Below are 18,246 nucleotides of genomic sequence, written 5' to 3' on the forward strand. Positions count from 1 at the left end.
ACCACTTATGCTAACAGGAATGGATCGTTCACCATTACTGAACGGTAAAAACACATAAGCTGGCCATTTAGGAACAGCTGAAGAGGCATATCTATTAATTCTCACAACTTTCTGGGCATTAAGTGCCTCCCTGAAACTCTGAGCTAGCACCTACAAAATAAGATCCTCTCTGTGATTTAGGTAGCTCATCACCCCTTTTGATAATGAAAGACTAGTCAGTGCTAACAGTGGCAGTGGCAAAGCCATCTTCATATAATACGCCACTATCCAGCAAATGTAAGACTTGGGGTGAAGGTCTTCTAAAGCCTAAGAAAAGCATCTCACACTGCATCTCCCTCCTGACAGGAAAGTAGCCCTTGGTAGGCTGACCTGTAAAGAACATGGGAATGTGATGAAGAGATATAAGTCCTGACTGCCATTATAAAAATGTGAAGTTGATTCTAAGATTTGATATTATAGTGTATATTTATTTCAACTTCAGTCACCTTAATTTCCATGGTAGGAACAACAACATCCTCCAAGTTCTTCAGTTTAATAATTGGCTGGTCAGCTGGAATACTTATTCCTTCTGTAACTAAAAGGAATTCATATTTTAAAATTCAGAACTATAAACATACATCAAAGTTCACAAAAAACAGCTTACATTGCTTTTGGGACCTAAAACCTCACTGCATGCTTCTGTCAAGCTGATGAAGATGACCACATGACAGCTGGAGTTTTCTGGAGTTTCATACTCAGGAAGTCTGAACTTCACAGTAACAAGCAATTACTACAACTTTTAATCCAGACTAAGTTCTACACTGATCAAAAATAGGACACAGTGCTAGCACAGTATCTCCTTTAACTAAATATAAGTATTTAGAAATATACTTTTTAATCCAAGAAAATAAAATATATCTTCACTATTAAAAACAAAAATAATTTTTCCAAGACTTACTTCTTTGAGATTTCCATGGAGTAGCATCTAGATTTGCTAATGTGATGTAAGCATCACAAAGTGCTTCAACGTCTCTAACCATACGAGCTCTCCTTTTTCTCACGATATTGATTATATCGCTAGCAGCCTCCATTCTGTCCTAAAAAAACCCAACGGAATACAAATATGAGATCTTGCAAACTACACCTTGTAAGATTAAAGATGCATCATAACATGCAGTCAAATAAGTACAATTGAGATACATCCTATGAAAACAGAGCAAATTGCAATAATGGACAGCCCTTTGTGATATGAACAGAAATAATTTGCAGAAAAGTTCTGTGTTGTCTAATCTGAGATAATTAATAAAGTAAAATATTACTGGGGATGGAGAGGGAGCAAATCTGTCCTGGCAAAGTGCAAAAAACCTGCAAAAATTCTTCAGAAAACGGGACAGGCAGTTTTGGAAGTTCTTCCACCACCTTCCTGCTTCTGTTATTTCAACTGAAGAAAAGGCCTGTATGCAAAAGGCAAAAATCTGACCATACGTCCCTTCTGTGCCTAACTCTGAGAGACTTAGTTGAGTTTAGCATAATCCTACTCCTAAGGGTGGGACCACAGAAGAACTACAGATCTGAGAGAAAGGCAAAAAAAGCCAAATAAAAATGTGGTGAAAAATTTTATCAGTGCGGGGAGTAAGAGGGTAATGACAAACAACCATGCCAGGCCTATAGTGATGGGGGAAAGAAGGGGCATTAATCTAGATATGAGATGATTCCAAAGACAGGTTCCAACAAAAATTAAGCAATAACAACATTAACATGAAGCCACAGTTCAGTATTACCCATCATCATGATTTTTAACATATAAAGGTCATATTAACAGAACAAAAGATATACTGCACAAGGCTAAATACTTAGATAGAACAGACGTTATTACTCAAAGCAGAAAAAATTCTCAATTCAGTATGTACTTTTAACAATAAACCCACTCAAGTCTTTGTTGCATCTAAAATGCCTTTTACAGAATCACACATCAAGGACCTTTATCACAAAACTCTTCACAATAATTGGGGCTATTTGTTGCAGGAAACGTTAACCATGTTATGTTCAACCCCATAATTACTTCTTTCAATAATAATTACCGATGTACGTACAAAACAGTGTTTTTTATTATTAAAAGTACTTTTTTCTCCTAATCTTTCTTAACAAAAGTCAGCTGATGAGCTCTACACTAAAATACCCCTTGACATCATTTTTTTTTTCATTTTTTAACAAAATGAAAGGACTGAATGTGGTTAATAGAATAGAATTTTTTGTAGTCACCACATCAAGCTGGGAGATTTCTTTTGGTGCATTTTTAATGAACTTATTTCTTCTTATTGCATCTGGTTTTGTGAGGAGTTCATCTTTGTTAGCATTTGCCAAACCTAATATTATAAACAAAGTATGATGTGGATGATCCAGTGAAATTCTAGACATCAGCTGTCAAGAAAAACAAAAAGATCCCATTATTCAAAACTGTACAGAAGAAAAAAATTACTTAATTAACATTATTCTTTTGAACTTCTAAGGTTCCTAATAAGAAATAAAAAGTAATACTTAGATGGTATTTCCACAACTAAAACACATACAAAGTATATTCCTATACCTGCATAAGACTATTCTTATACAAGAAAATCAATTGAGTAGCAAGGAAAAAAGTCCCCAATCCTCTTCCCCCCGCCCACCCATTTTGCATCACCCATTTTTAATACACCTTTATCGCCTACATAACTCGTTTAGCTATAACTGCACAAAGGAAAATAGATATCGTTTAGAAGTATGCACTGCTAAGCCAATCAAGATATCTTTAGATATGAAAAGCATAAATTACATTATTCAGAACTTCATGAAACCCTAAACCACCCATCATCTTGGTTCCCATCCGAGCAGCCAGCTGGTACATCAGAGGCAAAAACTTGTATGAAGGGATCTTCTCTGCATTTTTCTGTAGTAGAGAAAATTCAGTTAGAAAGCTGTACTAAACACCACAAACATTGTAATCATAAAATACCAGGTAAGGGCTAGCAATTTTGGTTTTGCACTTTTTTTTAAACTGAGAGTAACCATTGCTGTGTGATCAACTGGCAATCCAGTGAGTATCACATCATCTTGGTCCATGTCTGCTGAATGCTACAAGTGAAGGAAGACTTTCTATTTTTCAAAGTTAATTATAACACAAAGCAAAGAATTAAATTATACAGATCTCTGTTATAAACAGATCATTCAGGTAAGAATTAACAGATTTCCCACACGATCCTAGAAATTATAGAACCAGCCTGAGAATGAGAACTTTACTGGTCCCTGGCTACTGTGTTATAGAGACAATCCAGAAGCACATCCTTTCACCTAAAAGTATATATAATATAAACTAGAACAATGTACTAAAGGATGTTGAAGATGGGTAATATCCAAGGTATGTAAAGAACAAGGTGACAACAGTGAAAGATCATGAGATATGCTTAATCATACAGACGTGTCAAATTAAAATGCTAAATTAAATTAAGTTAAATTAAAATGCATTGAGAATTACAGCTCTCTGATGAAAAACTAACTGATGAGCAACGATGACTGAAAAACAAGTTTTGAGGGAAAAGTTAAGGAGATATATAGGCAAGCATACTGCACAGCAGTGTAATTCATCTTCTAGAAACACAGGAGGAGAAGGAAAAGAAAGATGGATAATTTAATGTCAAAGCGTAATAAGGAAAAGCAACAGCAGACATATGCATACCTTCATCATTTCATTGACTCTATCAACTCCAGAATTTTCAAGCCACAGGGAACAGAGTCGGAAGATCCACATATCATGTTCTTCTCCACTTAGTAAACAGCTGATGTAGTTCTCTATTGCTTTACACAAGAAACGTTTACGATCCTCAGTTAGGGCATGTATGGCACATTCATCCAGTTCAAGTTCTCGCTGAACCTTCACTGTGTATCTATGTGAATAGACATTTTTAAACAATAAATTATCTCTTAATGAACTTACAAGCAAAGCTGTCCCTACTTCTCTTACTTACTAATTTAACATTTTTTTACTTGTTTTGTATGTACAAGCACAGTAAAATAAACAACTGAGAAACCAAATTGTGGGAGCTATTTCTTTGGTGTATGTCCACCACTCTACGTAAATTTTCAGTCAGTGTCTTTCTTCTTTTTTTATGATTTAATCTCAATACTGGTGTAAACGTGAATATCCAGTACAGATCATTGTGTAAAGACTTCAGTTTCCAACTGCTGAAATTCAAATTTTTCTGCTCACTTGTAATTGCTCTTACTAAATCTTTAAGACTTCTGTATTAAGATGAATTCTACACTTTCACCAAATGTGTGATGGAGAAAAATCTCAAACATTTTTTTTACTCTGTAATGTTTTCTCTGTCAAATAAACTAAACAGATCCAGGGAATAAATGTGAATTCTGGCCCATAATCATCCATACTGTTTAACTGTTGTAAACACTCCTTGGCTGAGTTTTCACCCATGCTATCTAGCACTCTCCTAGACCATGTTCAGGCATAGTTCAGAAACTGTTTGCAACAAGCACTACAGATTTGGCCACTATTTTGTGAAGAGAAGGAAAAATTCAGCTACAGAGATGTGAGCCATGCTGTACCACTTGCGCAGAGACACAGAGAATTAGTAAAGATGGAGCCTTTGATGGCTCCATAGTAACCACCTCTCCATTTGAATGCTCACCTATTTATCTGAACTCTGCGTTCCCTTAGGAGGCCAACCTCCTCCTTGGCCTTCTTCAGTAATGCCTGCTTATTTTCAAACTCTGAGGATTTCATGTAATTCTCAATTCGCTGGTACTGATTATCTGAGAAACGAGCCAAAGACAGGAAAGCCCTCATCTTTCCTTTCTTCAGCTCATCACTGCTGTCTCCACTGTGGCTTGCAGCAATTTCCACAGCCTAAAAGGAAGTTACAATAATGATAAGACTGATAATCAGATTAATAGTGCTGCATAATACTTGATTAAACTCTATTATCACAGAAAAACAGAATAGTTGAGCTTGGAAGGGACCTCTGGAGGTCATCTTGTCCAACCCCCCTGCTCAATCAGGGTCATCTGCTCGAATAGGTTATTCAATGTTGCCTATGATGGAATATATATGCATACAAAATAAAACCTCCCAGGCTGAACATTTTTCTCCTAAGTGAATTTAATCTTTGAGGAGTATTTCAGTGCAAACAGTCAAAATGGCTATCCAGTATGAAACAGCTTTAATAACCATACAGGAGTCTCCTACAGCTACCTGTCTTTTGGAGTAACTAAGCATGAAGTTTTACAATAGTTTTACAACCTTGTATCATAAGATGGTGAGAAAAAAAATAGAAGAAAGTCCAAGAAGTGCCAAAAAGAGAAGGAAATTATATGTGAAAGTTCAATCATCAGAGTGACGAAACCATGTAGAGAGTAACAGCAAAAAGTAACTATGTAGTGTTTCAAAAATCTGCATGAAATAAAGGAATGCAGACTAGGCAAATACTAATTAAAATGTTTATATTACTGGCTAAGAGTTTTAAAAAAATTACAGTACTTTGAAACTCTACTACAAGACTTTCCAGCACCTGGAAAGAGACTGTTGCAAATACAATCCCCATACTGAAAGCATGTTAAGTGAATGGAGGATAGGGATGGGGTGGAATAGGAAAGGGAAACAGGACTAGCAGTCATTATCTCTGAACTTTTAAGCCAATATTACACAGAAGTTTCACTATGAATTCTGTAAAGCCATATTCTGAATATTTTATAAGATTACAATGATAATATTTTTGTAAGAATCCATATTTTCAATCCAGAAAAATAAAGGCTGCATTGTACAATTTACTTGACATTTTAACAACATATTTTAGCATGGCATTATCTCAAAGACTGCACATTTCAAAGACTGGATGCACCTTTTCTAAGTATTTCTGCATGATGACTGTAGGGTTTTCCAAGCATGTTTCTGCTAACCAGGTTCCGCATAGCCTCAGACACTCTGTATACACCAATTTCAGCTGAGGATCATTCTCAACCTTTGAGAAAGCAAGTTTTGGGAAAAAAAAGAAAAAAGAGGGAAGCATCAAATAAAAATACTTCTTACACATGAGGCAGGCAATTTATAAAGCGTTTAAAACCCTGAATATAATTCAATGACTTGGACCTATTACATGTAATGTATCTACAGAGTCATTTACCATCCACATCTACAGTAGTCAGTAACCTTAAATCACACTCACGTTCTATGTTAGACTAAAGGAGAGCACATATTTTTAAATACCTGACAGTTTGAACAATGACAAACAGAATAAAACAATGACAAAATGTAATAAAAACTAAATAAATTCACAGCATGTTTCCCAAATTGTATTTTCTAATATCCCCATTTAGTCTGAAGTACCATAGTACACTCTGTAGGAAACATTAAGGAATTGCGATAACTATGTGCGATCATTAAATTTTCAGACAGACCTCTACACAGAAACTTCTTAAAAGTGCTCTGAGACGATGGATCAGAGCTTTCAGATGGATCAGGTTTCCAAAGGACTTGTCTCCAGATTGAAAGCTCAGCTTTAACTGTATAGTAGGACAAGTTTCCAAAATACTTTTAGTACAGGGTACATATACCCTGATCAAGATGGCAATGCTGACTGTGAAATACTGAAGGATATCATAGGCTGTAAAACCACAAAACCTCCTTATGTGGACAGGGTAAAGGTAACACTGGAAGGTGAGAGAAGGACTACATTTTTGGAGGCCCTCATCAACTGATTCATGGAGCAATCATGAAAATCAGAAGAGAAGCAGCAACTCTTGATTTTGCCCCGATAAGCATGGAGAACTTGGCCCAAAATTCTCCAGCTTCTCTGAAGTGTGATACTCCTTAATAATGTATATGGATTCAAAGCGAATATTTATTACCCTCCAAAAAATACCCAAAGAAAGCCATCACAGCTAGACACAAAGGTCAGGATGATGAAGAAATTTTTACCACATCAGTACACTAAATGAAGTTTTTTCCAAGTGAAAAAGAAAATATATTTAAAAAATCATAAAATATCATGTCAAATAAAAAAATAAAAACCCACCATCAGGCTGTCCCAAAAACATAAACAGCTTGAAGAAGACTCAACAAATAATAAAAAAATGTTCTTTAAACATATTAGGAGCAGCTAGCCACCAGACAGTCCATGTGATAAAAAGGCAATAGAGTTACAAAACAAATAGCGCTCCGAGAAGATAAAGCAGAAAAAAATTTAAATTATTTGCAGTAGTGTTCACTGTGGAGGAGCTTGAAGAGTCCCACTGCAAAGCCTTTCTTTATAAGGGATTCAAAGGTCTGTCTGCTATTGAAGTGTCAACAGCAAAGGCTACTGAACAAGCGGACAAAATGAAAACTATCAACTCACCAGGATCAGAATGTATTTTTCCAAAAGGTCTACAGCAATTCAGATGAAATAACTGAACTACTAAAAGAGGTATAAAAGCTTTTGCTTAAAACTGCCTTAATATAAGAGAAGTGGCAGGTGGCAGATGTGACACCAATATTTTAACAAGTTCCAGGGAAGCACAGGTCAGTAAGACTCTTATCAGAAGTGGACAAATTGGCAAAAAAAAAAAACCACAAAGAGAACAGATGGATTAATATGAAGAAAAGCCAGAATAGCTGTTGTAAAAGGACATCATAGAATGACAGAAAAGTCAAGGCTGGAAGGAACCTCTGGAGACCATCTGGCCCAACCTTCTGTTGAAAGCAGGGCTTTAGATTAAGTTGTCCAGGACTCTCCTAAACTGAGTCTTGACTACTCATTTCCAGCAAGGGAGATTCCATCACTTCTTTGGGCACACTATTCAGTGTTTAGTGGTGAAGAATTTTCTTCCTGTATGCAGATGGCATTTCCCTTGAAACAACTTGTGCCATTGCCTCTTGCCCTTTCGCTGTGTATCTCTGTGAGCAGAGTTACCTCCATCTTCACTATAACTACCTTTCAGGTAGCTGGAAGACTGTGACTAGATCCCCCTAAGCCTTCGCTTCTTAAGGCTGAAAAAACCCAATCCCTACAACCTTTATTCCTTTGCCAAGTTCTCCAACCCTCTAATCATTGTGGTAGCCCTCCGCTGGACCCTCTCTAATTTTTCAATATCACTCTTGAATGGTGGACCAAAACTGGACACATTATTCCAGGTGTGGGCTAAGAAGTGCCAAATAGAGTAGAATAATCACACTACTTAATCTACTGGCTACACTCTTGGTGATGCAGCCCAGGACATGGTTCACCTTCATTGCTACAAGGGCACACTGTTGAATCATTTTAGCTTGCTGTTCACTGGGACCCCCAGGTCCTTTTTGGCAAAGCTACACCCCAGGCAGTCAGCCTCCTCCCTGTAATGCTGCTTGAGATTATTCTATCCCAGATGAAGGACTTCCCACTGATCTCATGCAATTCCTTTTGGCACAATCTTCCAAACTATTGAGGTCTCTGTGACTGGTGGCTCTTCCTTCCAGAATCTCTCTCTCTCTTTCCAGTTTGCTGTTATCTGCAAATTTGGTGAGGAAATTCAGTCCTGTCATACAGATCTCAGTCATAAAAATAGTATCAGACCCCATAACAAACTCTAAGGAACTCTACTTCTGACTGGCTACCAGGCTGCCTTTGAATCATCAACAAACCACCCTTTGAGCTCAGTAGTTTAGCCAGTTTTCCACTTATCTTGTGGTCTTGTCTATCCAGTCTGTATCTTACCAGCCTATCAGGAAGTATATTGTGGGAGACTGTGTCAAATGCCTTGCTAAAATCAAGGTAGATGACATCCACAGCTCATCCCATGTCTACTGGGCAAACTGTTCCATCACAGAAGACAATCAGGTTGGTCAAGCATGATAGTATATTTCTGTTGGCTTTTCCCAACCATCTTCTTTTCCTTCATGTGCATGGCAATAGCCTCCCTAAAGACCTGTTCTGTAATTTTCCCAGGGACTGAAATGAGTCTGACTGCTCTGTAGTTTCTGATCTTGGTTTTTGCCCTTTTTGTAGATGTGTGTGATTGTCCTCTTCCAGTCATCAGGACCTCCCCTGATCTCCATGACCTTTCAGAGATGATACGAAAGTGGCTTTGACACGATTATCTAAGATAACTAAGATTCAGAGGCACTTGGTGAAGTCAAATTTGATGAGAAAACATTCCCCTGTTTCAGGTAAGATTCCATTTTCAGAAGTACAACATAAAACTCACAGCTCAGTGTGCTTGTAAATGGGGGAGGATTCAAAGATGTGAAATAGCACCTCCAGTCATATTTATGTTCCTTGATAATGGATTAGTTCAAGGAACAAAGAAGTCTGAGGTACAGTAGTGAATGTTTATCAGTCAAAAACTTGCCTGGAATCTCTGTACACTTTGTGACACAGCTTCAGCCCCACTGAAATAGAAACCTCAACTCATATTCCCATCTTTGCACAAAGATTCCCTACAAACATCAGGGAAACGCATGCAATAAAGGTATGCTTCTTTAGCATAAAATATATTATTAGTGTCTCCCTGTATTAGTGGGGGTTTTTTACACAATAATGACCAGAGATAAAATTTTTATATTATTATTATTCTAATAAAAACACGTACACTATTACAGTTCCTAACATAGTAGATATCAGAAATAGTGTGGCCAGGACTACGGAAGCGATTGTACCCCTGTACTCGGCACTGGTGAGGCTGCAGCTCGAATCCTGTGTTCAGTTTTGGGCCCCTCACTACAAGAAAGACATTGAGGTACTGGATCGTGTCCAAAGGAGGGCAATGAAGCTGGTGAAGGGTCTAGAGCACAAGTCTGATGAGGAGCGGCTGAGGGAACTGGGGTTGTTTAGCCTGGAGAAAAGGAGGCTGAGGGGAGACCTTATCGTTCTCTACAGCTACCTGAAAGGAGGTTGTAGCCAGGTGGGTGTTGGTCTCTTCTCCCAAGTAACAAACCATAGGACAAGAGGAAATGGCCTCAAGTTGCGCCAGGGGAGGTTTAGATTGGATATTAGGAAAAATGTTTTCACCAAAAGGGTTGTCAAGCACTGGAACAGGCTGCCCAGGGAAGTGGTTGAGTCACCATCCCTGGAGGTATTTAAAAGACATTTGGATGTGGTGCTTAGGGACATGGTTTAGTGGTGGACTTGGCAGTGTTAGGTTGACAGTTGGACTCGATGATCTTAAAGGTGTTTTCCAACCTAAATGATTCTATGATTCTATGCCTAAACAATCCTACTTGGCCATTAGTTTAACTATTGGCACAGAACAAGATGATACAACTCTACGTAACAGTTTTGTTTAAAATAAGTTAATTTTTTATCAAAGGAAATAATCTCTGACTTTAAAAAGCTACATATTTCAAAGTGGTGGCACTGGAGGCAAAATAATAAATAATGAATTCTAACATTTGCCACTCTTACAGACTCTCTTTGAAAACCCCTGATAAGATTTGCTAATACAGATTTTTTTGCTTTCAGACATTTTGAGAATACAAAACAGATTTAGTAATATTGCAGACAGCCTTTTAATTTTCTTCCAAGGGAAAACTTCAGAAAGTGGAAATAGGACCTTAAATAATTTAATTCCCATAAGTTTATACATTATATAATACATACCTGAAACCAATCTGCATCTAATTTTTTTATCATCCTTTCAAGAATATTCAGTGCAAGACTCTCTTCCTTTTTAGCCCAGAAAACCTGAGCTTCTTCTAGTTGCCATTCAGAAACTCCATATCCCGTTGGATTGTATTGTTTGATCTGAAACATAGCTCTTTCTGGAAGCTGAAATTGAAAAAACATTATAAACAATTCTTTAAGTCAAATACCTGTATCTCACAGCAAGTTTTGTTTTTAAACTCCATCTTCATTTGCTCTACTTGTGCAGCATATTCTGCCTATCCAATGCTAAGAATTTATTTGCAGCAAAGAGACAAAGTTATTTTTCTATATACTTGCAGAAAATCCTGATATGCAACAAAAACAGACTATGGAATTAAACTTCACAAACTCCAAAATAAAGTATCAATGTTTAACATTTTAAATTACTTGGAGGTATGAAGTATAGAAATTCTACAATCAGTACCTACTGAAATAATGGTTCCATAAGGTTAGCTTAGTGATTATTATTACACCCTAAGAGACCGCAGAAAAATAATAAGAAAAATGGCACCACCATACACTAATTCTTTTGTATGCTTGTATCACTGGTGAAGTAACATCTTCATTATTTAGTAATCTAGTATCACTATGATAGTACAAAGAGCAAACTATCTTTTTAACAATGTCAAAGATTGAGAGTGAAGTGTGTTTTCACAAGTTGTCCAACCAATAACCAAATCAATCAAACTTTTAAATAAGCAAGGTAAACAATTAAAATGTAAGAACACCTAAAAATGACGATGTAAGCTTGGGTACTTCAATTAGTAGTCAGTGATGATTCTGTATGGCGCACACTTCCTTCTCCTGATGGATGGTAGTGGCACCAAAGAGGAAGAAAAGCCATTAGTTGCAAAGAGGGCTACATCAAAAACTTTCCTACATCCAGACACCTAGTGTTGTCAACTACTAGTGTGCCAGAACGAAAGGGTTATCATCCCAGGGTTTGAAAGATTGATAAGGCTCAAAAGTATGCCCCAACGGTTGCACACGACCTACAACACTGAAGAGGCTGGAACGATCGTGTTTTCAGAAACACACTGGCTTGATCTTTAAGAACCTTCTAATCGTCCAAAAATATGGTGCCCCAATTTTAATCTTCTTCTGTAACTAAAAATCAAAGTGAAAAAAATTTAACTTCTGTTGAGGCTCTTACAGGACACTCATCACCACAGTGTTAGTGGTTGGGCAGGCATGAGATAAAAAAATTCTGAAGAAGTAATTTTCCCAAACAATTCCAGAGGCACTGAGTAAACCTTGTAAATTTATGAAATCAAAGACAGCTGTTCTACTGATTTCATCATTATTCACAAAAAGAGTTAGAACCTTCCTGAAATCAAAGTTTAATATAGTTTCATATATGTGAAGTGTTAAACATCTTTCCAGGTTAAATATTTAGTTGGAACTATTTTCTGCAGAGGTTCTTGGAGGATATTGTTGCTCCATAAATTCTTGTTAAGTTACTCCTCCAGATGCACTACCTAGAACAAGCAAAGGCTGACTCTGGATCTTAAATGCATTAGCAGCTGCAGAAACCCCTGATACTGCAAATCCCTTTAAGTCATTCACAGAGAGAGATTTACCACAGTACAATGGTACTTTGAGAGTATAAAACCTTGAAGACAACACTACGTATACAGATGCAATGAAGTTCTTTCTGCAGCTTCACTCTGGAACACTACAACAGTACGATGCAAGTGAAAGCCGGATATATAAAACTGCACCAAAACAAAGTAAGAAGAGCATTCTTCACTAAAAAATTCATTTTTATATTATCTACCTCATAGAGTAGCTTACAGTTATGAATAAAATTCAGAAAACATGCCCATAAATACAATTTATGAGTAAGTTCTACATAGTTTAAGTCTCCAGCTAATTAATTAATTGAATAAACTTAGAATACAGTTAATCTTCAGTACTGTTAAAAAATGAAGTTCTTTTATAAACTAAAAAACTAAACATCCATCACTGATCTTTCCTGGAATTTGTTGTATTAAAATACCTGTGTATTTTTAGCAGTTCTTGCCAATCTAGAGAGCTCCACTAGATGTTTGGTCAGGATGTCTTTAATACATTCTCTTTTGGTATTTTCATTTTCCTTTTCAAGCAAGATCTCCAAAATTACAGTGCGCAGAGCCATGATAGGTTCCTGGAAATGGAAGTCACTGTCCTTGAGAAGCTGAGACTGTCTCTGCCATTTCAAGTAAGTATCATTCAGTTGTTGAGTAGTAACAGATCTGCAATTGTTACCAAAAGAAAAAAAGATTGTTGTTAATTCTCACTAAATATTACTGAAATGCAAGATGAGTAACAAAAGTAAACTACCGAGGTAGTTCACAATCTACAGTTCAAAACCAAGAAACAGCGCATAAAACCCTACAATGATTGATATGCAGAATAAACTGGTAGGCTTCCAGTTTTAACAAAAATGAAGACCAAGAGATCAACATTAGTAAGGTGAACAACTCCACTGTAAACATTCTTGATTAATCATCCAAAACCGTTGTGTTAAAGGTCCATCAGCAAAGGGAATCACATTCAAACATAGGGCTACTTAAAAGATTAGAGACCAAGATTCCTATTTTATTATATAGGTTGTATATAGATTAATATAAGAATAAATTCCAAGCTGTGACAATGTAGCTGTGTAGGTTGTCATTATATGTATTATTTTCTTAAGCGATTCATTAACTGCAAATACCAATGGTTCATAAGGTCCTGGACATGCTAAATGACTGTAGGATGACTATAAGCTACCAAACTGATAAAACTATAGCAGAAAAAATTCAACGTCAATAGCACTACAGACATAAATACCTTCCTACGATTAAAAAGCAGTGTTAAGAATTCAGGTAGAATACTGATGGTAATAGCAGTCCATGAAGAAAGTGATTCAAACTGAAACAACTTTCAATAGATCTACGGGTATCATCAAGGAAATGGAAAACACTTTTAGAAAGGAAACTAGAAGAGGATGACTCAGTTACTTTAGTAAACCAAAGGCTAGGAGATGTGACTGCTACCTTGGAGTATACCAGTGACCTCAAAACAAAAGAAAGAAAACAATTATTTAAAATACAATATTGGCATAATATCAAATAGTTAAAACTAGACCACGAATAAATCCAGTCTGGAAATAAAGAGAATCTAGATTTGTCTTCACATAGTAAAACTAAAATCCATATAATTTTTAAGATGAAGTTTGAGATGTTCATGAATAAAATTTGTTGAGGTAATTTTATTTTTGTGCTAGACTTGATTACAAAAAATCCTGAAGACTGAGAAAGGAGTATGAAACAAGCTTAAAAAAATACCTGGAGAATAGCAGACCTATATTTTCCAACTCTCCAATTAGCTGTAGTCTGCAAAGCGTTGGATATAATGAATAAACAGACTCAAGACTGCCTTTGCACAGCTCTTCTACTTCATTCACTCTATGGATTTAACAGAGAAATAGTAATTTTTTTTTTTCATATCCACAAGTAATTCCAAACATTCATAACATAATTTCCATACAGTGAACAGAATTTAAACAGCAAAGCTATTCAGTTCAGAATTATTTTGTATTACCATTAAAGTTCAAAAAATTACATTTGTCAATAAATAAAAACATGGTAAGCATATATAAACTCCAAAGCCTCTGGACAGCTCAGCTAAAGAAGAGTAGTCAGCATTCAAATCCACTTAAGAGGACTGCAAAGTAAGGGATATATACTACAGGAAACGTATCTTCAATTAGCACACAAATTGTAAATGCACAAAGGACAAATTTAAGTTAAAAAACTTAGAAATGAAGTTGCAGTGCAAAAGTATGAATTTTATTTTATGCACGAGTCTTTATTTAAGCCCATAAAACCCCGTAATAGTCTTTTACACATAACTTGTGACTGCAAACACACACATACTCTCCGTCTCTCTCCAACAGCAGAATATTTGCATACAGTTACCTGGCATCTTTAAGACTGTCATAGAAAGCAGAGAATTCCTTATCTCGTAAAGACTGAAGAGCATCATACAGTGATTCATGGTACCCTGGTCTTCCTGTCTCATCTCTTAAAAATAAAACAGAAGCAACATAAAATAAAAGGAAAATTGTATTTATCTACAAAGAAGTCAATTTTATCTTTATGACAAATATTTTTAGTAGTACATTTCCTGCAGTTGGATGGATTGGTGTTTTGCATGATAAGAAATAATAATGCAACCCTTTAAATTTTAAATTAATTTAGTATTTTATAAATTCAAGCTGTTCTGTTAAAACAAAGAGACAACCGTAATTGTCAAAATGTTTGGAATATGGAGAATATTTTCAAGGTTGTATCAAAAATATGACACAAAACCAACTGCACAATAAAAATTTAACCATAACACATTTCTCTCAGTATTATGCTGAAAGATATATACTACAGTATGTAAGCAACTTCAGAATCAACAATTTTTTACATTTAACTTCAGAAATATTTTTAAAAAGGAAAAAAATAAAGAAAATCAGAAGGCTGAAAAAACCCATAGTGTTCAATTTAATTTTCTCTTCTTTGCCCTTTTCACTTTTCTTTCTTCTTCTCCTTGACCCTCCTCTTTCCTGCCGTCTCATTCTTCCTCTTTTCATCTTACATGTTGTTTTTCTGCTCCTGTACTAAACCTGAATATCCTATTTGCCTAAGAGGTTTATAACCAAAGAGGTTTATACAGACCCTAACCCAGGGACAAATAGAGCCCACCTATATGAATTTTGTTCTGATTGTGACGTGACATAGGCCCTTCAACAGGATATGCCTGTGAAGTCCTCCAGGTGCTTCGAAACAATGATCTTAAGACAGTGCAGGAGAAGAGAATGAACACACCAAGAGTACATTCCCCAGATCCACCTCTCTCTAAGAGTCTTAGGAGAAAAATCCTCCATTCTCCTGACTACTAAAAGTTAATGTAGAAGGAGTTACTGAAGACCCCATCATGTAACTTCTGCTTTTGCCAAAATCTAGTCAATCTATTCTGTACTCCTCCTAAAACGTGCGATGATGTAGCTGTACTAGGAAGGGACAGAGTTCACACTATATCCTTCTAGCCAGTCATATGAAATAACTAATGCCAGGCATCCAACATTACACAAGGGAGGAGAATACTCCTTATGAGGGAGTAGCCATGAATCAACACTGGTGTTTGTTTACTCAGGTCTTGATAACCTCTTGTGGCTTACTGAGTAATATTTTCCCCATTTGCTTATAAATTAAACATTAATAACTATCTATCCCTCATATGTACCTAAGACACATCTACTACCTGAGTCAAAAATGGAAAATTTCAGTTTATAGTTATGAACAATCAAAAAGAATCAACTGCGTGCAGTTTCCCAGGAAAATGAAAAGTGATGTGCATACAAAACAGACAGGTCTAAGTGAAAAAGACTGCTTTTCAATCCAATGATTAAGATAAATTAAGTGACCTGCTTCATAGAAATTATATTCTAATGTAATCTTTTTGCTTGGAACTGAAACCATTGCTTTTCACTTAAAGAACTAGCAAAAAAGTAAGTCAGTTTACTTGACAGAAGAGATGCGGCCCCACTGCATATTCCTCCATGCTGCCTGGTAGCGTATTTCCTGTAGTTCTGCACACCACTCAGTGTTTTCATGTTCCAGTCCTTTTAAATACATGGAAAGAGTGTGGCAAAGCCCAAAATTCTGCAAAGCCTGGAATTAACAAAATTACTGAAAGTTGGTTTTCCTCCTTTAATAAACTGAACCGGCTTTTTAAAAGGCTTTGTTTTACCTTTGGAAACAAAGAAGCCTTTGTGGGTAAGGCAGAACCATAAGTATTTCTAAACTCAGCACTATATAAAATGAAAACTTTTTAGCAAGACTACTAATCACACTATTGATACCTGCAACCCCGGAAAAACGGTTTCATTACTACTGTGGCTGTCATTCTTTGAAATTAATTTCCATGTTGTGTTTCAAATTAACTATCTGATCACATTTCTCCATTCCATCATTCCTAGCCAAAACCGGTTTTACTTCTTAATGAACTCTTTTTTCTGGTGGGGATTCCAAAAAGTTTCCTATAACTCCTAAACTCCTATCCGTTTGAAGACCATAATGACTTTATAATTGTGACCACTTATGCAGGTTATGTGTGCAGCCATTATGAAGGAGAAACACAACTGAATTTTAACAATGATACTAAATAATTTGGGGTAGGAAAAGAAAAGTACCATAGGAAAACGAAGTGAGAGGAAACACAGATATACCTGTGCTATGTTATTACAGAACTGGTGTAAACATTTTTAGGCTAAAAAAGCAACATATTTTTAAGGGATCAAAATAAGACAACATAAATTCTTTTTATTTCTTTTATCAGAAATACCACAGTTTCAGTAAGATAGTTGCTATAATGGAGAGGTTTAAAGAATGAGATGGCAAAAATAACCAATTACATTACTTTTTATATTTTGTCATTTTAGGAGCTGGCCAAATTCTGTATAAAATTAAATCTATTTTTTTGGAAATATTTCACAAAATTCATTACCCAAGATAGGGATTACAGGTGAGTGACAAGAGGACTAGAAGCCTTAATGTTTTCAGGACAAATATTGAGTTGTCTTATACTACACAGTTTGGATGCCTATGACAGTGGGCTGGAGTTGATGACCAGAGATCTCTTTTAGTACTAAAACAATTTTGCATTTACTACAAATAACTCTCAGTACGATGGATATCAATTCCAACATTCATTTCCTATTATAAAATAAAATTACCTCTATTATTCCTGCCTGGCGAGTAGATGGAGAGAGGCTTGCCTCAAGGTCGTATGTTACAAGGGCTTTCTCCCATACTGCTTCATGCTCATACGTTCTTATCCTGTTGTAAGTTAACAAGAAGTTTTCAATTTAAGTTCCTTACTAATAAATGAAAGCAATGACTTTAAAGAACATAAGAACATTAATAAATTATACCGTGCTAATGGCTGTAACATTCTTCCTCCACCACAGCCATAGAGACTGTCAGGTTCTCCAATGCTTCTATATATGTCCATGAGTAGGTCCTAGAAGATGTGCCATAAAACGAAGAATTACCTCTTTTGGAACCAGTTCAAGTGAGTTTTATACATATCATGTAAGTTTATAAATACATGTCCTTCCACTTAATATGTTTTTATCATTGCTCAATTTTCCTTTATGCGGTATTTGAGCCTGCTATCATGACAGGAAGAAAAGTTTTGTAGTCTAGCAAAACTCTTCAGGACTACCTAAATTCTCTGCCAAGTTATTAAAAAACCAGCACTGGGCCTTAGGTGGACTGGATGAAAAGCAAAAGATAGTAGTACTGAATGAGTATCAGACATACCAGCTAAGCAATGCATTTTAAAGATATGCAAGCACAGTTCTGGAATAAAGAACTATGGAAAAAAGTAACTTAGCCAAGGCTACTGAATCAGATTTTATGTGCCAAATAAACTTGTAGGACATAATACTACTTTGGTTTTGATTATTACAACTTGCTACATCACTTGCTGATTTTTAATGAACGTATATCTCTGACAAAACAAACTGAAAAATACTTGGCTGGTTACCACCATGAGGTCAGCTCTTTTGGGCAACAAAGTCTGCTTTGCTACAATTTAAAGGTGT

At 36.1% G+C, this 18,246-nt stretch overlaps 1 protein-coding gene across 1 annotated transcript in view; it reads right to left on the reverse strand.

Moving 5' to 3' along the window:
- Positions 1 to 18,246, reverse strand: part of ATM (ATM serine/threonine kinase) — a 79,326-nt gene that overhangs the window by 10,631 nt on the left and 50,449 nt on the right. The window contains exons 40-53 of the mRNA XM_075490990.1: positions 17,572 to 17,660; positions 17,374 to 17,476; positions 16,161 to 16,309; positions 14,567 to 14,671; positions 13,934 to 14,053; positions 12,622 to 12,856; positions 10,578 to 10,745; positions 5,868 to 5,987; positions 4,659 to 4,876; positions 3,692 to 3,899; positions 2,792 to 2,905; positions 2,242 to 2,400; positions 938 to 1,076; positions 486 to 574 (exon numbers count right to left, since the gene is read on the reverse strand). Coding sequence (XP_075347105.1) covers positions 486 to 574; positions 938 to 1,076; positions 2,242 to 2,400; positions 2,792 to 2,905; positions 3,692 to 3,899; positions 4,659 to 4,876; positions 5,868 to 5,987; positions 10,578 to 10,745; positions 12,622 to 12,856; positions 13,934 to 14,053; positions 14,567 to 14,671; positions 16,161 to 16,309; positions 17,374 to 17,476; positions 17,572 to 17,660 — 2,016 coding nt within the window. The remainder of the gene's footprint in view (positions 1 to 485; positions 575 to 937; positions 1,077 to 2,241; positions 2,401 to 2,791; positions 2,906 to 3,691; positions 3,900 to 4,658; positions 4,877 to 5,867; positions 5,988 to 10,577; positions 10,746 to 12,621; positions 12,857 to 13,933; positions 14,054 to 14,566; positions 14,672 to 16,160; positions 16,310 to 17,373; positions 17,477 to 17,571; positions 17,661 to 18,246) is intronic.

Source organism: Mycteria americana, chromosome 1, assembly GCF_035582795.1.
Source record: "Mycteria americana isolate JAX WOST 10 ecotype Jacksonville Zoo and Gardens chromosome 1, USCA_MyAme_1.0, whole genome shotgun sequence".
Lineage (NCBI taxonomy): Eukaryota > Metazoa > Chordata > Aves > Ciconiiformes > Ciconiidae > Mycteria > Mycteria americana.